Genomic DNA, 25,519 nt, shown 5'->3' on the forward strand with positions numbered 1-25,519 from the left:
ACCCCATCTAAAAAATGTAACAAAGTTGCACTCACACATACAGTGAAAAAGGCAAGTACGGAAATGACTGCAAATGAGATTTAGAGGAAATTACTCATCTTATAGCAATGCTTACCTCTGGAACCTGGAGAGATCCAAAACCCAGAAAATGAGGCCACACAACGATTTTCATACGGCAGAAAGAGATTATAAATGTGTGAATTAGGACAAATGTGAAATGACAAGTAGAATGACAGCATCTTATTTACATAAAAAGTCCACATCAATGTTACTGACAAGAACATCTATGATTAATGGAGTTTTCATATCTAGAAAGACCTGAAGTGAAACTCCCTTGCACAATATAAAATTCGAATTGATTTCTTACGGCAAATATGCCCCAATTTAATGTACGTAGAAATTCCGTCCATTCGAAGGCTTCTGAAAATTCCGTATTAATTTGTCAAGTTTTGTAGATTATGCACAGAAAGTAAATAAGAGATGAATCATAGTATAAGTTCTTTGTCACGTTGTTCTGTGATCCACCATAAAGCAGTGCAGTTTACTTATTCTTTGGACTAGAGTGCTAATTTACGAGATTGCAAAATATTCTGAACTGACACCATACTGCCATAGTATTGATTTAGGATCTTCAAAGATATTACTTCTGCCAATCTCAAATACACATCTGTTTGCCCTTCCAACCCTTCCTTTGCTTATTTTGACTCTCTGATGAAAACCTGTTGTCTACAGAGCTTAAATCGAATAGCCTTTCATCTTCATAGGAACTAATGTACTTTACAGGAAAAGTTTAATAAAACATCTAGGAGAATCGATAGGAGGGAATTTGGGGGCAGGAATTGAATATACAGTCTTCACATACAATAATCAAATCAGTCTTTGCCTCTTGTGTGAGGGAACACGGATTTATGGATATTTACCTTAGAAATAGTACATGTAAAATCAACTCCTAACTTTCAAACTTACTTGCTCTGATAATAAATAAGTTTAACAAACCTGAGACTTTGTAGTGCAGCCTGAGATAAACATAATCTTTATCAGAAAGAGCTTAACTTACTAGAATTTGCTGGTAATTTCAGAATAATTATTTTCTGAAAGATGATCCTCATCATAAATATTTAAACAAAACACTGTACGTAGGCTGCTGGGTAGAGATGACTAGGCATTAGAAGCTTACCTGGAGGACCCGAGGGCCCCTGTCTGCCTGGAGGTCCAGGTAAACCCTTCTCTCCAGGCGGCCCAGGAGTTCCAGGTGGCCCCTGCAGCCCCGGGAATCCCATTGGTCCTAAAAGAAACATATGAAAAGGAGGGCACTAGAAGGAAGCAATATAAAGATAATGACAGCTCAATGGACTGAATTCAGAGGTTCACTCCAGCAAAATGCAGGGCAAAGCCAGCCTTAGAGTGCAGAATAGACCCCAACTTTCTTCTGCAAGGTCAACTTCAGCTGCTTTCTTCTGCAAGACCCCAACTTCAGCTGCCTCTGTCTGAAGGAAACACAACTATCCATGAACCGGACTAAGGAAAATTGTTCCATGGCCAAGACAAAACTAAATTAGAATGAAAAGCCCACTCATCTTGAACTTTCTCTGGAGACAGTCAAAGGACCGCAATGGAAAGGAAAAATAAGGAAAGATGCTCCACTGTCTGGAGACCACCCTGCCCTGAGTTCCCACCCCCTCTTCCTCACTCTCTCAGTTTCAGCCACACCAGCCACTCAGTGCCTCGCACATACTGTTCCTTCTCTCCTCCCCATCCAGCAAGTGCTCCTCACTCTGTAGCGTGCAGATCACGCCAGGGAAGCCCTCCCTGGAATCCCAACCCAAGTCCAGTTGCTTTTTGATAAGCGCTCGGAGAAGTGTGCTCCACCACTCAGAGCATTTACCTCTGAGTTAATACAGATGGATCCTTAAATGTGAACGTCTGTCTTCCCCGGTGAAACCCTATGTTTAATTTAATTAGTGGGGATTCTATTTTAATTCGTTCACTACTGTATTTCTATAGATTCTTAATAATTTATGGAATAGATCAAATATTTCTCACTGTGTAAGTCTAGCAAGGTAAACTGAGGAAATTCCCTCATCCTTTTAACAGTTAAGCACTCTTTGACCCTTATGCCCACTGGAATGGGAGTTAAGAAGCATGATTAGTGCTCCACCAATATTTCTAACTCCTTGTATATCCTTTTGTATGTTACTGTTATTTATAAGGCTTGCTATTTCCCTAATCTTGAAGTACATTTCCAGGTGAAGGTTCATTCTCTAGGGTAGCCACTGGGGAGGAGGAGTATCTTATTAGGAAGAGGAACAAGGTTGTATAGCCAAACCCCCTCCTCCTTCCTCTTGGTGAATAGAGTGCTAGACGTGTCTGTCCAGTTCTGGGGTTTAATAACTGGAAGCCCAAATACCTGCAGATATACTCCACAATTTCTAAAACTGATTTTATTGCTAATAAAAGTGAAGAGGATTGCTGTGTACTATTGTACAGGTTGTGCACTGCACAATCTCAGGGATGCCATTTGCATTCTAGTCATGGCAGCCTCATGGTGATTTTGACCTCCCCTCTGCCCTAATTGTTTGCCTTATTTCCCATTTGGTTCCAAAGTCAGGCAGGGTGCTAGTTACTGGGATCCTGCAAAGCTCAACATTTGCTTCTCAGGTATCAAGCTTCCTTATTTATAACATAAGGGAGGTCAAATGGATAAGCTTTATTGGTCTCTTCTCAACAAAATGTCCTATGAACCTCATAATTCTCTAAAATACTCGTAACCAAAAACTAAGGTCCCCAAATATTAGCAGTTAGGTAAAAATTAGTTAAAATAAATATTTTAGCCTTAAATAGTGGGGGAATTCAGTAATGGAGACTCTTTAGTGATTATAAAAAGGCAAAGTCAGCAGTCTAAAGCTGAACTGTCCAGTACAGGAGCCACTAACCACATATGACTATTGAACACTTGAAATTGGCAAGTCCAAGCTGTGCTGTGCTATAAGTGTAAAATACACACCAGATTTCAACAGCAGAAAGGAGTGTCTTATTTGGGAGAAGAACTAGGTTTGTACAACCAGACCTAATTATCCCTTTGATAACTCATCGATTTTATGTTAAAATAATATTTGAATATATTATGTTAAATAAAATAAAGTATGAAAATTTATTTTGTTTCTTTTTACTTTGAAAATGTGGCTACTATATCTTTTAATTACATATGTGGTTTGCATTAAATTTCTATTGTTTAGTTCTTGTCTAGAAGATTATCAAGTATGTTATTAGGGGCTAAAGATGAACTTGTGTTTCTTCTTCTTACTTGTCCAACTATTACCCAAATTTTAGGACTCTGGGAAAGTCAGGACATTTTGGAAATGTAGTCACTATTTCCATAGGAAATGAGAAATACCTCATAGTGGTGCATACCCCAGACCCTTAAGGGCTAGATAATGAAAGTCATCCAGTACTACTTAAAGAACTACTTGCATTCATACCTTTCTGGCCATCTTTTCCATCACATCCTGGGAAGCCTTTGCGTCCTGGAGGGCCTGGTGGGCCTGGGGGACCTGGAGGCCCCGGCAGACCACAGTCACCTGGTTCACCTTTCAGAAGGTCAACAATCCCAGGGAGCCCTGGAGGCCCGGGTATTCCTGACCACAGGGAGTAGGCAAAAAGATTCTTTCAGTCAAATGTGCATGCTGGCTGCCTGAGAGCTTCTTAAGGAAAGGAATTTAATGGCTTACAAGCAAGGGATGCAAGAAATTAGAATAAGTAAGTCAGCAGTATCAGAGGTGAAACAGTATGTCTAATGCGGCCCAAGTTGAGAAATGGTGTGAATAGTCTGTTAGTAACTGTTAAACAAAATGAGCTAAGCAAAGCCTTCCTTCCTTTCAGAGCCACTCCTTTTGGCAGTACCAGTTTATGATTTTGTTTTGCATTGCCATCCTGCTGCTTTCACATGATGGATGGATGGATGGATGGGTAAATGGATAGATGGGTAGATGAATGTATGGGTAGATGGATGGGTGGACAGAGAGAGAGAGATAATAGGCTTTTAAGAAAATCTGGCTGATGAAAAAGGAATATCTGCTCAATTAAATTTAAAATCCTATTTGAAAACCAGAGTCTACAAATGGGAATTGAGCCCAAATTCAATTCCTACTTAGCTTCTAAACTTCTGAGCACATTTTTGAGCATTTTTATTTTTCTCAGTGTAAAATAGAACTATATATTTTATCCTACCCTTACTAAAATTCTGAAGATTTAAAGGTTTCTGTCTCTCTGGAAGAGTTCTATGAGCTAGTAGGAATGTGATCGCCTGCATCTGGCAAAAAATTGCACTGAGCCACACTCTTTTTCCAACTCCCTGACCATCTCTGGTCCAGTCTTACTTTGCTAAATATTGACTGGCTAGAGTTTGTTCCAGTGAAGTGATGAGAGGAACAAAATGTAATGTTAGCAGCACATGAGGAGACTCTGTTTCTGTGTGTGAGTCAGGCCTGGGTTCTGTCACTCTGGGCCAGAAGCAGGGCTTTCTGTGCAGACGCTGAGACCAACACGGAGGATGAGATTGCCTCTCGCGAGTCACTTCTGCACCCTCATGCTCAGCACCAAGCCGACAACGGGAAAGGCTTGCTCTGAGTCAGAGGTGATCTGATGGAGTTGAAACAGAAGAGTGAGGGGCCTAAGCACCGGTCCTGGGTATGGTCCTGAGAGCCCACCACTGCCCACACGCCCCCTGTTTCCATCTGCCAAATCGATGGGGCTGCTAAGGTATTTCTACTCGGCCATTCTCTGCTCCTCCATCCCTCCAGAGCTGGCAGCATCTAAGGAAAGGGGCATCACCATCCTTTGCCATGATTCTTCTCATACCTCTTGGACCATCGGGGCCAGGAGGTCCCTGATCTCCAGGCAGACCCGGGTCCGGAACGTCACCCTTAACAGCTCTTCCTGGGGCACCTGCAGGACCAGGCGGTCCAGGTCTCCCTGAGAAGGGACGTGTTCAGTTGTTAGTCTCATTACATTTGGAAGGCTTGGATTTAGTTATTGAGAGAAGGGCAAAGCATGCTGCTTCTTACCTGGGGGACCTGGGGGACCTTTGTCTCCGAAAAGTCCTGGAGGAGAAATTCCTGGGCTCCCGGGGTCTCCTGTCTCGCCTTTTGGCCCAGGCATTCCCACTGGACCAGGTGGGCCCGTTTCATGGGAACCTTAATGAGGAAAACAGCATTAGCACTGCATCTTCTCCTGGTGTGTCCCTGCTGTGGAGCCTGGAAAGGAACTGCTTCCAAATAGGCATGTGATGTTGCCGGTCCAGCTGAGGCTCAACACCGGCTGTAACGGCGACCCAGATGGCTGCACACTCTTCCTGGGTCGCCGTCTCCTGTCTCATGACCCGTCACGCTTGTCCAGCATAGCTTTGATTTATTTTATGGTTACTTCCCAGATTTAAGAACCCAACAGCTTAGTGACAATACTGACCCTTCAACCTCTACAATGGAAAGAGTGACACGAATGAGATCTGACAGTAAGTGATTGTGAATAAACTGGTTTGAAATTTAAGGTGGAAACCGGCAAATAAATAGAAGGAATGTGCAGTTTCACGATGAAAAGGCAGAACTTCACTGGTTTCTTGGAGAGGCCACACATTTTACCAGACTATTTGGAAGAGCCACTAACTGAATCCTAAGTGAGGTAAATTACTTCTTGACCTTCCAAACCGTATCAAGGTTTTGTCCCTCCTCAACAACAGATTCAAACCACGCAGCACAGAAATCCAATCCTTTTCCAACAGTCCCCCAAATCCGCATGTCTGATTCCACCTACGTTGTCTGATTACGAGCTCTTTTCCTGAGAAACTAATGCAACCAATGTGCATTCTATCCAAATAATGGAACAAGCTTAGATGTTGATGATTAGCCTATTTGTGGTATCAAAAATAACAGCAATTTGTTCAGGTAATTTGTTTTAGCAGCAGGCTATTGAAGGATGCTAGAAGTACTAATTAGACCCACGTGGTTGTACTTGGCATGACTACACATAAAACAAAACAGTACCCCCAAATCCCGACTATTTATTGGTTCTTCCTAACATTTTGGAAGCTAGCTCCACCTAAGCGATTATTCAGAGTATTTTTAATAGACAGTCACAAGCAGTATCAACAAAAGGCACTGTTAACCAACGATTCCTGCTTAAATTGGGTTTTCTCAAGTGTCTTTTTTATATGTCATCACCAGCACTAAAAACAGTTCCAACATCGTGAATCTAAGCTAAACCGTTGTCTTAGTTTCGCATCCGAGTTTTGTGAAGGGAGGAAATACCAGCGGACTCTCATGGTCCCCTGCCTGCTGTTCAGCCTCTTGCAAAGGGTTTTCTCTTACCTGAAGTGCCTCTGCTGCCTTTCTGACCCTTTAAACCGTGCAAGCCGTTCAGGCCGGGTGACCCGGAGGGACCTGAAACACATCACAGGTCTGTGACACAAAGTACACAAAGTACATCCTCTGGCTGTACTTTGCAGGCACAGTCCAGGGGAGGGTTAGCTGACGGGGACCCACAGATTCTCCAGGCAGGAACCATGAGACCTCACCTTCTGGACATCACTATCAAAGCAGAATCCATGCCAGTGGTCATCACTAAATACGTTCATTTGACGGATGTTTTCTGTTAAGATGGCTTAACACATACTTTTCTTTTTTTATATATATATACATATATATTCTTTTTTTATATTCTTTTCCATTCTGGTTTATCAGAGGATGTTGAGTATAGTTCCCTGTGCTGTACATTAGGACCTTGTGGTTTATCCATTCTCTATATGATAGCTTACATCTGCTCACCCCAAACTCCCACGCCATCCCTCAGCCGGGCATATATCCTATCACATAACTTGCTTTGGTTTTAACACAGTGCTGTTGGCTTATGACCATATCATGAACCTCTCTCTCTCTCTCTTTCTAATCAGATATAGTCTAGAATGACTGAATCTTGGTACAGGAAGTGACCTCCAATTTTACAACAATAAAACCATCCTAGACAAGGAAAGGGATTGGCTGGGAGCAAACGCCCTCTTCCTTCCTCCCAGGCCCGGGATCTTCCCGCTCCACCACGGTCTGCAGATCCTAGTTTCTTCAGAATCTATCTGGATAAAGGCAGTAAGACAGTTAAGGACAGGTGGGGACGGTGGCACACTGGGGAATACACACCCTACTGACTTTTTTGAACACTGTGTTACTCAGAAAGAACAGGCCTGCAGGTCACGTGTGGCTGCAGTTGTTCCTTTGCCACCCCTTCTTTCAAAGAGAACCACTCTGATGCCCCTTGGCAACTAGTAAATTTATTTCATGATGATCATGAAAACTCCATTCTCTGTAATTAGACAGGATCTCGCTGATGCCTGCATCTTCTTTCAGAACCTTCTGTCAGATGTCAATATAGTTCTTTAAGGAGCCATCTACTAATCTGACTTTACATAAGTTGTCACTGAAAGCCGAACACCTATAGATTGATAAATATATAGATATTTATATCTATATTTATATTTAGATAATACACATAGCATATATATAATACATTATATATATTTGCCATATATAAATATATAGATTTGTAGGAAGCAAGTAAAGGGAAGGGGGGGGCGGAAGAGGCAGATAACTAACAGATATAGAACATCTCCTGGCTGCTGAGCTTCTGCCAAGTGCTCCACCCACGTCCCACTGATCGATGGGGGAGAAAGAATCGTCTCCTCAGCCCCTGGCCAAGCCTCGTAACCTTCCTATTTCATTAATGGATCTTCCATCCAGAAACTGTTCTTTCTCCTCTGAGGCTAAAAGCCCCTCAGAACACAGCCAGCCATTCATTCAGTTAAGGGTCACAGCCCTCGAATCTGTGATCATCACACCCTCAGCTTATGACGAACACAGAGAAGTACCCCTCATCTATCTACCCCCATGACACCTATGTAGAGCTCTCTCAATGCCCTTCTGCCAGGCCCATCCTACTCTGTACAACAATCCTGTCTGTGGTGGCTGCTTTACTTTGGATGAATTAACTGAGTGTGAGATCAGGTCTTATTAGTTGTTCTATCCCGCCACTTAGCATATCTCCTGACACACAGTAGGTGCTCAATAAATGTTTGTTGAATGAATGAGTGAGTCAATGAATGAATCAGTGAATGACCAAGTGTGGAACAGGGAGGGTGAGGGATTGAACAGGTGGAGAGAAAGCTATAAAGAAGGGTGGATTCCAATCTCTATTTGCATGTCACATCTTTCATCGATAGATTTATCGGATGAGTAAGATTTGGGGAAGTTCACTATCTATTTGCATATAAAGAATTCAAGTGCTAATTATTATCTCTTCATTAAAGCAAGTCCTCTGTAGACTTCTTACTGAAAGATGGAACAGTTAGTTGGTTCCATTTTATTTTTTATCAGCACTAGAAACAGAGTTATTCTATTTTTAAAATCTAAACGTTAGATTGGTGGGAATAAGCCATATTGTCTTGCACCAAAAAAAAAAGGGGGGGGGGAATGCACCCTTTTTTTCCCTAAAGCTCCTATTTCCTAACCACTTTTATCAGTTCTGGCTGAGCTTATTTTCCAATTCTCTTTCCTATGTATGAGCAAATGTTTCAAGTTTGCACCAAAAGAACACACAGACCTTCTTCATCTGCCAAATCTGGGTATTTATTGACGTCTATCTGAAATGATAAGACATTTTTTGAGACTACTCTGCTATTTCACTGTGTTTTGATCTCCAGCTTAAGCCACCAAGATTGATGGCTTGGGGACCTGGCTGGGGGTGAGATGTCTCAGCTCCTGCCAACTCTCCATTGTCACATCAGCACATCCAGGTCCTGCACTGTCACAGCCTCAGCCTCTTGCCGTTGTTGAACTGGCTGACCCTTATCTGACCCAGTGTTATCTTTCTAAATTGAATGCAGCTACATCTGGGTAGGGTTTTAAGGGCAATTTTTCCTTTTTACTGAAAGCTTTTTTATCCATCCCATCTCTAAATCAAAAAGTTGTTCATGCATAAAATATATACCAGGCAGAGGAGAGGCAATTAGTCTCACAAAGCACATTCCTTGGTAATGAGCATTTTCTGTTCACCTCTCTGGTCGTCCTCGGGCTTAACAACCATCATTTAAGGCCGCATCTTGCTGCACTCACAGGCCAGGGTGCCCTCCCTCTAGTCGGAGAATCTACTCTCCCAGCCCAGCCATAATCATAATAGCAGCTTCTATCTACGTGAGCCAGTTGACTCTTCGTGACCGGATTCCCTCTCTGAGGTTTTCTTTTGTTCTAAAGCCTGAAAATGCTACTCTATCCCCAGGGACCTTTAACAGGTGTATAATTTTACTAGGGTGACCAACTCGTCCCTGTCTGCCGGCAACTTTCTTATAGTTCTAGCACTGGAAGTTGTGTGTCCTGAGCACCCCCTCCGTCCCAGGCAAAACGGGACAGCTGGTCACCCTAACTTGAAAGCCAATGGGAGAGAGAGACCTTTCTTTGTGACTACAGGTAAAGGTTGAACAAAGTGGAAAACGTATCAAAACAGATTCTGAAATAAGATTGAATTCTTTTTTAATTCAGAAAATACACCAGTGCCTACCAAGGGGACACACAAGAGCCTAAGACATGGTCCCCTAACGGCGAAGTCTCAGTCCCCAAATGCACTCAGTGACAGGAGCTGACCAGACAATGGGAACAAGAGAGAAACAATCCCTGACTTGACAGAACAAACAGGCAATTACCTCAAGAGTGGTAAGTGCCGTGGAGGCGGGGGAGGGAGGACACTAGCAGAAAAGGAGGGAGGATATTTCTGTGGTTTTCACAGCTGTAAGGTGCCTGGCATTTCTATGCTGATAAAAGGCATTTCTAGGTGCTTTTTTCTTATGAAATAGTTTACCTGCCACCCACCAAAATAACCCAGTCCACATTCTTTACACATTCTCATGCTAAAGCTTATCATTCTAGGTTTCCATTATTACATTCTTTTTTTTTAAATAAATTTATTTATTTTATTTATTTATTTTTGGCTGTGTTGGGTCTTTGTTGCTGTGCCTGGGCTTTCTAAAGCTGTGGTGAGTGGGCGCTACTCTTCATTGTGGTGCACGGGCTTCTCATTGCGGTGGCTTCTCTTGTTGGGGAGCATGGGCTCTAGGTGCACAGGTTTCAGTAGTTGTGGCACGCGGGCTCAGTAGTTGTGGCTCGCGGGCTCTAGAGCGCAGGCTCGGTACTTGAGGCACACGGGCTTAGTTGCTCCGCGGCATGTGGGATCTTCCTGGACCAGGGCTCGATCCCGTGTCCCCTGCATTGGCAGGTAGATTCTTAACCACTGCGCCACCAGGGAAGCCCTCCATTGTTACATTCTTATATGAATGCCTAACTAGGAAATCGAGCATCTTCCTTTTAGAGGCATAGGTACTGGAAAATTTAAGTCTAGGCATCAAGCCATTTTTACATATGTTGAAGTTAAAGTTTAAATCTGATTGAACACAAGCAAGACTCAAGAGTCCATATGGCTTGTTCCAGTGGAGCAAACAACTTTGAGTTCAGCAGCTGGTTTGTTCAAACAAGATAATCAGTCCCTTTGACTTATTTAGAACATACTTCAAATATTTAGTTTCTCAGTTCAAAGCATTTCTGCCCGAGTGTGGTTCATTTTTCTATCAGCATGATAAACTGCAACAATGGATTTATATTGGAGACGTTTTCATTCCTAGGAATGTATTTCACTGTTTCGTGGGTTTTTTTTAAAGACTGTGCTGTTCACTGGGCTGTTTGCAGGGAAACAGTGTCCCTGCATGGTCAGGAAGCATCACTGCAGCATCCATCTGTGCGCTGGTATGAATATTTGGGTTGATATATTCATTTTCTCACCTTCTCTTCTTAACAAACTTATTATTTCGTAGCACCGAATTATGATGTAATTGGAGATAATTTTGTTGTTCGGTCAAATTCATTAGCTATTAGTTTTTTAATAACACATCATACTGAAGTTATGTGATAAATGCGAACTAATTCAAGGGAAGGAAGAATCAACAACAGTAACATGAACCTTGTCATTTTAGTCAAACTGAGTGCATAAAATGGCACCAGAACACTTGAAAATCCCTGCCATTTCACTAAACTAGGAGGGTAGGAAGAAGTGGAGACGCAGTAGAAGTAAAGTAATGGAAAACATTTTCTTTTGGTTCTTTATCAATTTTGTCTTCCAGACACTCAAAAGAGCATCAAAGAATATCCCGCCAGGGCTATAGGGATTGCCAGAGACAGGAAACAGCCACAATAACCAATGAAACTCTTAAAAATACAAAATTATTTTGTTTGGAACCCTAAATTTATCACCAATCACTATACTTCACATTACTAAAAATGCCAGTGAAGAGGAAGAGGAACAGTACAAAGATATCTTGTGGTGGGAGCTTTTCCCGTCTAGTTATTTGGCTGCATAGAAATTCGTAAGTGTACCAACCCTTCACACTAAATGGTTTCCCTCTCTACAGAGGCACCAGGTAATACTTACCACCACTCTACTACTTGCTGGAAAACTGGAGTTATTTGAAATCTATCTGATGAGTGAAGAGGTGAGAGTATGGAGAAACATTACTTGGATTTTCAAAACAACAGACTGACTAAGCCCAAAAGAAGGGATTTCCAATTCTTCTGAGAGGAAGTACTTTTTATTTTACCCAAATTTAGTGTATGTATGGGCCAACAAGCAGAAGGTAAGTGGGAGGAAAAAGGAGGAGGGAGATAGAGGGGTCTCAGTTATAGAAATCTACCAAGTAAGGCTGGACCCTTCAACTATTGATCGAAGTGAGGACAGACTCTCAACCTCATAGCTACTTGTTCAGTTGTTCATTCTCTATTTTTCCATTAATTAATTAATTGTATTTATTTATAAAAATAAATTTATAAAATTATAAAATTTTTTAAATTTATATATATATTTAAATTTTTATTTATTTCTATAAATAAATAAATACTTACAATAACCAACCAACAGACTTACTAGGAATATACTGGTACCAAGGATACAAAAAATAGTTCTTAAAACTAAAAATAAGGCTTCCCTGGTGGCGCACTGGTTGAGAATCTGCCTGCCAATGCAGGGGACATGGGTTCGAGCCCTGGTCTGGGAAGATCCCACATGCCGCGGAGCAACTGGGCTCGTGAGCCACAGCTACTGAGCCTGCACGTCTGGAGCCTGTGCTCCGCAACAAGAGAGGCCGTGACAGTGAGAGGCCCGCGCACCGCGATGAAGAGTGGCCCCCGCTTGCCTCAACTAGAGAAAGCCCTCGTACAGAAACAAAGACCCAACACAGCCAAAAATAAAATAAATTAATTAAAAAAAAAAAAAACTAAAAATAGAGCTACCATATGATCCTGTAATCCCACTCCTGGGCATATACCCAGAGAAAACCATAATTCGAGAAAGATACATGCACCCCAACATTCATTGCAGCACTATTTACAATAGCCAAGACATGGAAGCAACCTAAATGTCCACTGACAGATGAATGGATAAAGAAGATGTGGTAACATATACACAGTGGAATATTACTCAGCCATAAAAAAGAATGAAATAATGCCATTTGCAGCAACAAGGATGGACCTAGAGATTATCATACTAAATGAAGTAAGCCAGACAATGAAAGACAAATATGATATGCTGTTGCTTATATGTGGAATCTAAAAAAAAAAAAAAAGATACAAATGAACTTATATTCAAAATAGACAGACACACAGACATAGAAAACAAACTTATGGTTACCAAAGGGGAAAGGGGTGGAGGGATACATTAGGAGTTTGGGATTAACATATACACACTACTACACATAAAATAGATAACCAACAAGGACCTGCTATATAGAACAGGAAACTAAAATCAATATTTTTAAATAACCTATAAGGGAAAAGAATCTGAAAAAAACAGATATATATGTATGTATAACTGAATCACTTTGCTGTACACCTGAAACTAACACAACATTGTAAATCAACTATACTTCAACATTAAAAAATGATTCTTGCTTTTTAAAAAAGACCTCTAAACAAACAAATATGATACAACGTAAGTGTTATGCTAGAGGTATACACAAGGTACCCATGGGAAAAAAAAATTTCTAAAATGAAAGAAATGGACTGAAAAGGCATAAGTACCAGGGCTGTATGGAGGGGCATGAATATTTGTTAATAACAAATTATTCTATTCTATTCTATTCTATTCTATTCTATTCTATCCCACCAGACCTATATTATTACCAGTCTACTATACTCTTAAAGGGAAAAAACTTAACCAGGAAAAAAATGTTTCTCTATCAAACAAAGATAATAAATATTAATTCCTCTTTCTCCATAGCATCTTATCCTTTTCCTTTTCCTTTTCACAACTGACAAAAATACATTTAATATCTGTCTCCCCTACTAAACTGTGAGCTCTGTGAAGGCAGGAACCATGTCTATTTTCTTCAAAATTGTGTGCCTAGTATCACACAATTAATTGTGTCCTAGAATCTAGGACACAACAGGAGCTTGACTATCTGGGAGAAGAATAAATGAAAAGGCCGGAACATCATGGAAAACAATAGGCAAAATGCAGCTGCATAGCACAGGGAGATCAGCTTGGTGCTTTGTGACCACCTGGAGGGGTGGGATAGGGAGGGTGCGAGGGAGGGGATATGGGAATATATGTATATGTATAGCTGATTCACTTTGTTTTATACAGCAGAAACTAACACAACATTGTAAAGCAATTATACTCCAATAAAGATGTTAAAAAAAAATGAGGGGGCAGCGGCATTTTGGTAGAGCAGGTCAAGAGACCAGGCAAGTGCTGCCCGAGTAAGAAAGAACAGGAGGCGGCAACGGGCATCCTTGGAAAGAGCCAGGCCCCAGAGCATGTCACTGGGGTGCTAGAAAGGCACTGTGAACTTGTGGGAGCATCACTGGAGCTTTCTGATGGGTCGGGCCTCCTTATGACTTACCTTTTATTCCCGGAAGACCTGGTGCCCCTGGATCCCCCATGAGGCCTCTTGGCCCAGGATCCCCGATTTCTCCTGGATATCCCTGCAGCCCAGGCAGCCCTGGATTACCTGAGGACGACAGGGAGGTTTCGCAGACACCCAGATGATATGAGTTTCGTTAAATGGGAAGGTCATCTATATTCTTAATCTATGGGTAACTGGGATACTGTTTTATTACTTTTTCTTTCTAGACCTCCTAACTGAATCTCAAGAGGAGAAAATACACTTGGGTGGTTAAAGTTGCCAATTATGATTTGAAATTCTCTCTTGATTTTGAACTGGCAAGAGGAGGAGCAGTGAAAATGTTGTGTTGAATGTGTGCTGTTTGGCTTAAGTCTAAAGGAGAAAAGGAAACCAGCCTCCTGAATGGTAGGTGCATTAGGGAAGGTTGGAAAGGAGCTTTCCTCTGTCAGACCATCACTTTGTGCCTGGTATCTTCCTAGGTGCGTGACAGGTGCTGTCTTCGTTTACTCCCAGACCAACTCAGTGATATTGGTCTATCTCCAATTTACAGGTGAAGAATAGTACATTTAAGTGACTTGTCCAAAGTCACAGGTCGGGGAAATGGCAGAGCCAGCTTCTCCCCGTACACCAAGGGATAGATGAGTGCCCGGGAACTCTCCAGGCTCCTTTTGAGGTACCTGGACACCCCGCTGGTCCAGAGGAGCCAGGCGGTCCTGGCCTTCCGGGCGGTCCTCCAGGTCCTTGAACACCGGGCAAGCCCTGCTCTCCAGGTGCTCCCAAATGTCCTAAAGAAAGAAGGACCAAACATCTGAGTAGTTGTAGTTGCTCTTCAAGGTGGTGAATCTATAAAACCTCCAACTTCAGCTCTTTCTTTTCCATTCTTACTTTTTTACATGTACAATTTTTCTGTTGAAAAGATAACATTAAGGAAAAATGGAAAACAAAACACCTATAATCCCACCAATTTAACAGTGTTTCATATGTATAACAAATGTGCAAATAAGGCCTACAATTTTATACTCTGATTTTTTAATTAGCTAGCATTGTATCATAAGTAATTTTCCAAGTTTGATATCATTTTCCTAATTATTGTTTTTAAACAACTGCTGATAGCTTATTGAGTTAACCCTAATTAAATTAATTAATCTAATTTTCTCTATTGTTGGTCATCCATGTTATTTCTAACTCTTGCTGTTATGCATAATGATCTTTATACATCTTTAATCAATTTTTTTCTCCTGTTAAATTATTTCCTTAGGAAAAATTCCTAAGAGTAGAATTTTTAGGTAACACAGTCTGATATTTTGGTTCTTTTTAATGCATTTGCTCAAGGATTTTAAAGTAAATCACAGACATCGTGGAATTTCATCCCTAAATATTTCAGGAGGTAAGTCTGAAAAATAAGAACATTTTCCTATGTGGCCAAAGTAACATTATCACAGCCAAGAAAATTAATAATGAGCCTTAATATCATCTAATCCTCCTTCCATATTTGAGTTTTCTCAATCGTCCCCTTAATGCCCTTCACAGCTGGTTAGTCCACACCAGGTCCCATTCCAGAACCACACATTACATCTGGTGGATACATCTATTAGGTTAAAAGAAATCTACTACAGTCCCCTTCTCAGGACAGTGACGTGCTGAAGAGAAAGGCCCAACTGTTCTTAGTCTTCTAGAACAGACCATTCAGCATTTGGTTCTTGACAGAGGTTGCCAAATGGTTTGGATAAATGCCCCACCAGCTCACAGCCCCACGTGTCACCCACACACAGCCCCAAGACCATAATTCCACGTGCTCACTGAGGACTTTTTAATTTGTTGATTTGTTTTCTTGCTAATTTAGTAAGGATGAAATGATATTTCAGCCTTACTTTAAATTACATTTCTTTGATTACTAGAGAAGATGACCTCCCCATGTGTTTATTTATAATGTATGACTTCAATATCAATACCATTTATATTTGTAGGATAAACCAATAGTCTGTGCTGAAAATGACCAGTTGAATCTGCAAATAAAATATATGGTTCTATATTTACAAACCCATGGGGGTCATAGTCACTATTTATTAAAACACACAAGAGAAACAAGCCTATGTTAGTCTATACTTGTTCCCAATCAAATTTAAGATCTATGAGCTTCACTGTGTATTGTTTTATTCATCCTGAAAACATTCTTGCAGTAAAGGTAAGGCAGCCTTTTCCCACCTCCAAATGAAAAAACTGAAATATTAAAGGTTTGCCTCTCCAATCACAGTTATATTAAGAACAGAACCTGTGAGTTAATCTGTACTGTATTTTCTCTCTGAAATAGAGAAAAGGGAGGCAGAACTGAACCCAATACAATCATATAAAATCCCCTGAGACAGGCTGCAGATCTACACCTTCTTGTTAGGCTTGTTCAAATTCAATGCAGCTTTTTTCAAGCCAATGGAAATTGCATGTTTAGGTACACTCTGTGCTGGTGAATAACATATGATGTAATTTTAAAATTTTAAGCAAAAGCTATGGCATTTGAGAAAGGGAACCATTTAAACGGTGACAACCACAGGAGACCAGAGAAATTACACCAAGGCAAATTTTCTTGAAAAAGTTAGCCTACATATAAAATAACTTAGTTCTATGATTTTTAACTTACAATATTAGGTAATACCAAAGGCTTCCATTTTGGACTCCTTTTAGCTTATAAAATCTTACTATCTTTAAGGTTTACATAAAAATACCAGTAAGTGTGGAAAAATCTCTTCATGTTTTGCTGACTGATGATGACGATGAATTACACTTTACATTTGTGTAGCAATTTTTAGTTTATAAATTGCTTTCAAGGAATCTCATTTGATCCTCAGAACCTGTAATATGCATAGGGCCAGTTTACAGGTGAGGAAATAGCTCAAAGATGATGAGCAACTTGCCCAAGACCATATGCTCAGTGGTAAAGGAGGTTGATTTGAACCAGTGATTTTCCTTTCTGAGACCTCCCTCTGGTACTTTTCATGAGCCTCCACAATGCTAACCTCAAAGTTATTTTCCCCTCCAAATGTACACATAAGCTGTACATTTCAGTTAAAATATTATATTACCTAAATCTATTTGACCATGCCAGAGGTAAAAGACCTGTATGAAAGGGAGTGGAAAGGAATTTTTTGCCAGTGCAATAGCTTGTTTTTCTGTTAGACTTCTATTTTAGCAATCTTATGGTATAAAAACAAAGATTAATTCATTCTCCTTATTTTAAATGTTCCTTCCCAGTGTCCATAATTTACTGAATCGTGGATATTTATAGAGTGTAAAGACAACTCAAACTATAAAATTTCTGAAGTTAAAAATAATAAAAAATTTGATTTATTCTTTAAAGTAAATAAATAAACAAATTAAATAAAAACAAAGAAATAAAATTTCCCATAATAGTTCTGCTCAGATATTCTTTCTGTTGTATGGAATGAAACATGGCCATTGCCGAAGAGAATTTTAAGGTAATACATAAAACTATTAATATGAGATATTTTAATTTACAGTGGACCCATCTAAATACAAGCCTGGCTTCTAACCTGTCCACTATCAGCTGAATGACATTGGGCATCACTTATTGAACCAATCACCTGTGGAGAAACAAATTCTTTCCAGGCAGTGGATATCCCTGTGCACAGAGCTTTGTACATTTGTCTGATTATTGACTTAAGATATATTCCTACACGTGGAATTACTAAGTAAAAGCATGTGTATGTTTTGTCAGCTGTGGGTCATCTACTGTAACCAGCCACAGCCTCTACCGGGGAGCAAGAACTCACTGGAACATCACAATCTGTTCTGAGGGATTACACATCTATTGTTGCCGATAAATGAAGTGCTGTTTTGAAAGACTGAGATTTGTTGTTGATGATGAGGCTTTACGTTTTTTTGGTTTGGTTTTTAGTAAATTAGATACTTAGTAAATGAGGTATTCAATCATATCTCAGCAACTGCACTCCTCAGGGCATTCACCTATGCTTTTCTTTTTTGTTTTGGCCACACCGTTAAGGCTTGTGGGATCTTAGTTCCTTGACCAGGGATCGAACCCGGGCGCCCTGCAATGGAAGTGCAGAGTCCTAACCACTGGACGCCCAGGGAAGTCCCTCCCCTATGCTTTTCTGAGTAGGAAAGAAAGGGCTGGAATGACAACCTGCAGCTGTAGTCAGCTGAGTGGCTATTGTTAATGTATCATTTTTAGTTATAGATTTGCAAAACAGTCCAAATTTTAATTGCTTGCAATAATCATTTTTGACCCTGCCAAAATCTGGACACCTAGGGAAGTGTGTGTTAACATCCTAGGTCATGGGAGCCATGGTGGAGAAAAGATGGTGAGTTGCTGGTGTACAATCCTGGTGTCCTCCTAGGCCAGTGCTTATACATAATCCTTCTGATAGGTATCTTAATGAGTGAAGGGAGAATATAATAAATACTGATACAACCATTGCCAGCTAGGAAGATAAAGTAATTGTACTATTTTTCAAACCAAACTTACTCTTTTTTGTTTTAATAAGAAAAGTACATAGCTATACCTGGATATCCAGGGCTCCCTGGCTCACCCTTTGGACCAGGTAGGCCAAACTGACTTGCAGGTTCCCCTTTGTACCCTGTAAGTGATAAAATGCACATAACATTATTTAAGAGAGTTTAATTTTGTTCATACAAGTGACTTAATAACTTTCATGATACTTCCCTTTACAGTCTATCCTCAATGTTCCAGGAGAGGATTTTTGAAACAATGCTTTTTTTTTTTTCTTACATAAGAACAAATAGAAACATAGATGCAAGCTGTGATTTAAACACACACACACACACACACACACACACACACACACACACTATTTTATAGTTCATAACAGTATTAAGAAACTATAGATCTTAATAAGTTTAAATTTTTAAATTTTCTAAAATAATTTCAAATTTAGGTACCTATTTAAGAAATTACTTGGCACTGAGTATCCTTATATTGTTTTTTTAGAAACAGAAAGCAGAAACTGTCACTGCTTCAGCTGCTGCAATCACATTTCAAGCTCTCTCCAAGGAAGCTCAACTCAGTGTCCTTGTAAAAAAACGAAATCACAAAAGTCATCTTATTGATGACTTCACAAGAGATGGCACTTTGTAGGTCATTGTAGGCAGTTGTAGGCCATTGTAGGCAGTGACACCTACTGTCCCACAGAGCTGTTCCACACTGCTGCTGCATCCTTCCAGACACAAGGACTTACATTATAGCTGGGAGCCAATTACAAATGGAGGACTCAAAATGGTATGGTAGGGAAGGGCAAGAAATTGATGGGATTACAAGAGAAGAAGAGAGCTAATTAGGCATGTTTTAAAGCACCTACACACGAACACCCTTTTTAAGGGGTCCCACCCACACCTATGGTAGGTTCTCTTCCACCTGACCCTACTCATAATTGTGGTTAATTGTTTGAAGGGTATGAATCTGGTCCATCCCAGGTCAGCCAGTCTTTCCTTTAGGAATTGTAATAAAAAGTAAGAATTTGAGGCCCTTGCCTATTGAGGCAGAAATCAAAAGCATTTTCACGATGTCCTAATATACAGCATGATCAAGTGCAATCCAAACATATCCAGAAAGGATAATGAATAGAGAGTGATAAAGCCAATTGGTAGGCAGGTAAGTAAAAAACAGACCATGGAGAAAAGTCTCAAGAGAAAAAAACCATGGATTGCCCAAGGGCTAGGTTACTTCAGACTATGGTCCTGCAGAACTATCTTATCTGTGGGCTCCACGAGACAGCTTTTACTCCAAGTACCTTCATTGCATTTCGTTTCCTTGCAAACACGGCCAAATACAAGTAGGAAGGAAACAAGAAGAAATAGGTTTGTTCTCTGAGAGAGGCAAAGGGTCTATAACAAATGGATAGATGAGTAGAAGAGGACTGAGTTCTGAACACTGAAGCTATAAAATGTCAAAATAAAATATGAAAACTTCCCTATTTGTAACTATTTCTGAAGAGAAGATTTAAGTTATTCTTTCTGAATAAATACATGTTCACAGTTCATTTTTTTCTTACAGCAATTATCATGTTATTTATGGAGTGTCTCTCAAAGTGTAAAGCATGTTTCACTGGTAGTAAAGGGAGAAGATTTTTAGGTGGTTCACTAATTACTGTTTCTTATTTTAAAGTTATTTATTTTAATCTGTTTTAAAATAAAATATAACTGTACCACAAGCCTGTGAATTCACAGATAGAGAGGTTAAAGCTAAGGTTAAAAAGATGAATCATTTTAAAGTAGATTTAAAGAAAAATATTAACCCAATGGTACACAAAAATAGTAAAAATATTAAAGCTTTTGTGTAAACGCTGCAATTTAAGATACCCTGAATTTGTTTGTTTTGTTTGTCTGGATAAAGGGTTAACTAAACCTCTCTTTCTCTGAGGACATTTTTTACCTTGTGTTAACTTCCCTGTTCCTATTTCTCTGGAAACCTGATAAAGGTAGAATGCAAGTTGTGTTACAAGGCAATACTGTCTTTGGCACAAATTAAACTAAGGCCTGTGAGGCCAAATCCAGCCTGCAGCCTGTTGCAAAGAAAGTTTTATTGGAACACAGCTACACCCCTTTGTTTGCATACTGTCTATGGCTGCTTTCATGCTGTGTGTGCTTTCATGCACAGCTGTTATAGCAGAGACCACACAGCTGAAATATTTATGATCTGGCCCTTTGAGAAAAACACATTTGCTGACCCTTGGCTTATGGTAAAAATTACTCAATTGTAAATTATGTGTGGCCCAGGAATTCTTAAGTGAACTCTTAGCACTTGGTGGGAAGTCATGGCTTTGACCTTCTCTGTGTACCGTGACTCTTGTAACTGGGTCCCCAAAAGCTGTACCTATGGAGTCCTTAGAAGAGATGCTGGCTCCTGTGGGGCACGGGGACATGGACCACCAATGCGGATTTGTCTCCTTGCACCTGAGCTGTCACTTATAGAGCTGCAGTCACTAGAAGGACAGCTGAGAGTACTCCCACCAAGGAGGAAATTGTGCTATGCCTGCAGGCATGCTGTTTTCTATATGATGCCCTTGGATCTGAATGACAAATATAGATGATTTAGGTCTTGTTTGACTATCTAGTAGAGTCTAAAAAGAACTCTTTGAATGTTGCAGTTTGTTTGATATACTTTACTTTTCATGCCAGAGGTACTTGCTCACAATGCTACAAATACCCAGGACTACGAGCTTGATGGATGGCTGCTGTATCTCCAAACCATACCTTTAGGTCCTCTTGTACCATCAAGTCCTGAAAGTCCATGGGGCCCTGGAGAACCTGGCTCACCCTGATAGTTTAATGAAACAGAAAAAAGATTGTAATTGAATTTCAAATACAAATGACACATGCTTGACATGATCCAGTTATAATTTTCTAGAACTAACTCGGTTTTATAATTTGCAGTGGTAAAGAAAATTGGAAATGCATTGCAAGCATACTACTACATGCATCTGGGTTTTAAAAGTTGACAAAACTCTTCCAGAATTAGTGATACCAACAGGGGGCATCCAAATCTCAATACTTGATTGCAAAACAGTAATTGCATCACATCACTTGAACTTTAAGTTTTTTTTGTTTGTTTGTTTGTTTGTTTGTTTTTTGTTTTTTGTTTTTGAACTTTAAGTTTTGAATGAACAAATTGATATGAAATAAACTGTTATAACTTATACCCAAAACTTTAAAAATCTATTTTATTCCAAAAGATGGGTAGCAAAGTATATTATACATTTTCCAGAAGTTATGATGTAGGCTACTACATTTGTACTACCTGGGTTCTCAAGGGGTATTTTGTTCATGATTGTAAAGATAAAGTATATTTACAGCAAAATCTATGATGTCTGCAATTGGATAGGAAGGCTTAGTAACCAGAATTTGGGTCATTTTTCAGATGACTCTTTGTTCTGGTAAACCAGCAGTCCTCAGGCAAGTCTCTATGGAGCTGTTTAAACAAGGCTGGGGTAGAACGTGGAGTAAGTGACTTGATCATTTATGTCACTGGAACCAGGCATAAGCACTGGCCAGAATTACAGTTACATCATGGCCTTCTAGAAGTTTCCATTCTTCCCTTGACCAACTCCTTACATTCTAAAAGCCAGTGAAAGGACTGTGATGTACACTGGCAAAGTAAGATGCCTTACGGGCATCCCGAGAGCAGAAAGGTTTTATTATTTCTTTCCTTCCAAAACAGCAGTTGCTTACCTGGTCACCTGGAAATCCCGGAAAGCCAATGAGCCCTCTCAGCCCAGGTGAGCCTGGAGGGCCTGGGGGTCCAGGAAGGCCTGGCTGCCCATTCCTCCCGGGCTCCCCTCTGTGAAATCCAGGTGGTCCACAGCTTCCCGGCTCTCCTTTCTTGCCTTGTATCCCAGGATGGCCTTTATCACCTGATGGGGTTGGAAGTGTTACAGACCTCTTGGAGGAAATCGCTTGAACTTTAAGGGATAGTTAAACTATCGTGCCAGGCGATAGTTAGGCTGTGGGTCTTGGTCCTACTTACAGGAGACGAAGCCATCTCCCAGGAACTGGATGTCCTAATTCCTGCCCTAAGCTGCATCACAACGGTTTCTGGCTTCCGTGACCTCACTGTAAAAGGAGCTGCCCATGAAGAGACTCAAGGCTATCCCGGGGGGAATGAGCAGCGTCACTCGCTTTATTTTAACATGATCATTTTACAAATGAGGAAGGACTTACCCAGAGAACTTAAAACATGTGTCCCCTAACAACTAGTTAAGGAGAGGGCCAACAAAAGAAGCCAGGTCCCATGCAAATTAAGTCTAAACTGGGAAAAGAGAACACAAACGTGGTTGTCAAAATCCTTGCTCTGGGGTGTTTCTGAGGCCCAGCAGCACAGGCATCGAGGAGCTTGTCAGAAAGTCAGAGGCAGACCGGCCCCAGACCTGCTGATTTAGTGTCTGCATTTTAACAAGGGCCCCGAGGGATGCACACTGAAGGCTGAGTAGCACCCACTGAAATGATCTGGGCAGTCATTGTGCTACTCATTTTCAGATCAGCCAGCAAACCCAGGAATACTTTCAACCTGGTACCAGTATTTCATGTATCTGTCTGGACTGATCCTAGTTTGGAATATCCAAATCTATAAACACATATGAACTACAGCTAAGTTCTAGCATGGAAAGAAAAGTACCATGAGGTTCTTTAGTGTATATTTTTATTTTTATCTAAAGAATGACCTTTCCTAATCTCCGAATTACAGTTTTCTTGGGAAAGTTGTCTAATATGCATGCTTGTTTGAATGACCTGTAAAGAAGTCGACTTATTTGACATGGTTAAAAAAACATAAGCATTTACCTTCTTCTCCTGGGAATCCACCATCTCCAGGAGGTCCAGGTTCCCCGGTTTCCCCCTTTTTAGAAATAATATCCATTTCTCCTTCATATCCTGGGGGTCCTCTTGCTCCTTTAGATATTAATCATATAAGAGCAAAACAAAAGGAAGCACCACACACGTGATTATTCTGTTACAGCTCCTCACGTCCAGTTTGCAAATCCCCATTTAACCTACTAAAGTGTATTTATGTTCATAGATTGCACGGTATCAGCATTGTTGATTGACTTCCTAAAGGAAGGGCCATGCCTTTTACATTCCTTTCCCAACTTGTCCAGCAAAGGGGACTGGTGTACACTGAGGGCTCAGTGAATGTTCGCTAAATTCAACCAAACTCGTCTCAGAGTCTTCAGTAAAAAGAGACAGGCTTAAAAAGTTCCAGGTCTAAAATACATCTCTTTGTGGTACGTATATAAAATGGAATATTACTCAGCCATTAAAAAGAATGAAATAACGCCATTTTGCAGCAATATGGATGGACCTAGAAATCATACGAAGCAAGGTAAGTCAGAAAGAGAAAGAAAAATACCATATGATAATCACTTATATGTGGAATCTAAAATACAACACAAATGAACGTATCTATGAAATAGAAACAGACTCACAAACATAGGGAACAGATTTGCAGTTGCCAAGGGGAAGGAGGAGTGGGGGAGGGAAGGACTGGGAGTTTTGGATTAGCAGATGCAAACTGATATATATAGAATGGATAAACAGCGGGGTCCTACCATATAGCACAGGGAACTATATTCAATATCCTGTGATAAAGCATAATGGAAAAGAATATGAAAAAGAATATATATATATGTATAACTGAGTCACTTTGCTGTACAGCAGAAATGAACACATTATAAATCAACTATACTTCAATAAAATTTTTAAAAAATACATCTCTTTATCCTGTAAATTTTGAATTGTCCATCTCATATTTTCCAGTTCCTTATCTTCCCCTTCCTAACCAGCCTCCAATATTTTCCTTACATTAAAAGAACAGACACTTAACTTGTGTCTCTATGTGTTCTCCACATAGAGAATTCTAAGAGGTAGGAAGGGTACACAATATTTCTCCTGGTTTTTGCAAACACTATCCAGTTGTAGATGTGGGCTGGAGTGGGCTCATCCCAGCTTGATGAGAGCCACTTACTAACAAGTCAAGAATTTTGTAAACTAGTTGTTAAACCATCGGCAGTTTTAAATCAGTCATGTTGAGCGTATTTATGGTGGGAGTATTTACACCCTGGCAATCAGCAAACTGTAGTGTAGTAATCAGGGCATTTTTTTAAAACTTTATTTTAGAGAGCCAACTTACCAGAACATCACTGGCATTAACCCAATTTTAAATATTTTTAGTGGGATAATTATATAGAAGCACAATAGCACAGCAAACATCACTTATCTAAGCTAACAGAGAATGACTCTGGTTCCTTGATTCTACATAAATAATTTACAGGCTAGTAAAACAAAAAATAATAGTAGAATCAATCAACTAAAAGTAATTTGAATTAAATATGAGGTTATTTTCCCAAAGAGCTTTAAAGACAAAAACGTTGTTTCTAGAAATTGTCAAGCATTCATTCTTAACACTGGAAATGAAATCTTACCTTCACTCACCATAGCCTCATGGCTAAGAGATCAAAGTAAATATTTAACAGGGATGGGCACAGAACATTGACACCAGTGGTCTTGAAACTTTTTTTAAATAGTAACGGAAACTTTTCTTTAAATGAAGCTTGGGAGAGATGCAATTCATGGCCCAGATGAAAGCGGACTCATCTAGTTCAGTGGTCAGCAGACTACAGCCCACGGGCCAAATCCCACCTGCTGCCAGTTTTTATGCAATCCATGAGCTGTGAATGATTTTCACACTTTTAAATCATTGGGGGAGGGGACTCAAAATAAGAATAATACTTTCTGACATGTGAAATTAAGTGAAGTTCAAGTTTCAGTGTCCATAAATAAAATTTTACCAGATCACAGCTATGTTTGTTTGTTTACATGTGGTCTCAGGCAATTTTTGCGCTACAAATGCTGAGTTGTGTAATTTCGACAGAGACCATATGGCCTTAACAAAAAAACTGCTTTTTTCATTTAAAAAAATTGAAGGAGGGTTTGGGGAGTCCTGCCTGCATCCCCTTCCCAAAAGGTGAGAAGGTTTTCTGAAACCCAAAAGCTATAAATCAA

The 25,519-nt window shown here is 40.1% G+C and overlaps 1 protein-coding gene across 1 annotated transcript in view; it reads right to left on the reverse strand.

Moving 5' to 3' along the window:
- The window catches only part of COL4A4 (collagen type IV alpha 4 chain), a 140,837-nt gene that overhangs the window by 17,566 nt on the left and 97,752 nt on the right, over positions 1-25,519 (reverse strand). The window contains exons 31-42 of the mRNA XM_057551094.1: positions 23,303-23,410; positions 22,196-22,377; positions 21,221-21,284; positions 18,514-18,588; positions 14,656-14,763; positions 13,976-14,083; positions 6,363-6,434; positions 5,064-5,192; positions 4,858-4,971; positions 3,480-3,635; positions 1,178-1,285; positions 116-124 (exon numbers count right to left, since the gene is read on the reverse strand). Coding sequence (XP_057407077.1) covers positions 116-124; positions 1,178-1,285; positions 3,480-3,635; positions 4,858-4,971; positions 5,064-5,192; positions 6,363-6,434; positions 13,976-14,083; positions 14,656-14,763; positions 18,514-18,588; positions 21,221-21,284; positions 22,196-22,377; positions 23,303-23,410 — 1,233 coding nt within the window. The remainder of the gene's footprint in view (positions 1-115; positions 125-1,177; positions 1,286-3,479; positions 3,636-4,857; positions 4,972-5,063; positions 5,193-6,362; positions 6,435-13,975; positions 14,084-14,655; positions 14,764-18,513; positions 18,589-21,220; positions 21,285-22,195; positions 22,378-23,302; positions 23,411-25,519) is intronic.

Source organism: Balaenoptera acutorostrata, chromosome 8 (genome assembly GCF_949987535.1).
Source record: "Balaenoptera acutorostrata chromosome 8, mBalAcu1.1, whole genome shotgun sequence".
NCBI lineage: Eukaryota > Metazoa > Chordata > Mammalia > Artiodactyla > Balaenopteridae > Balaenoptera > Balaenoptera acutorostrata.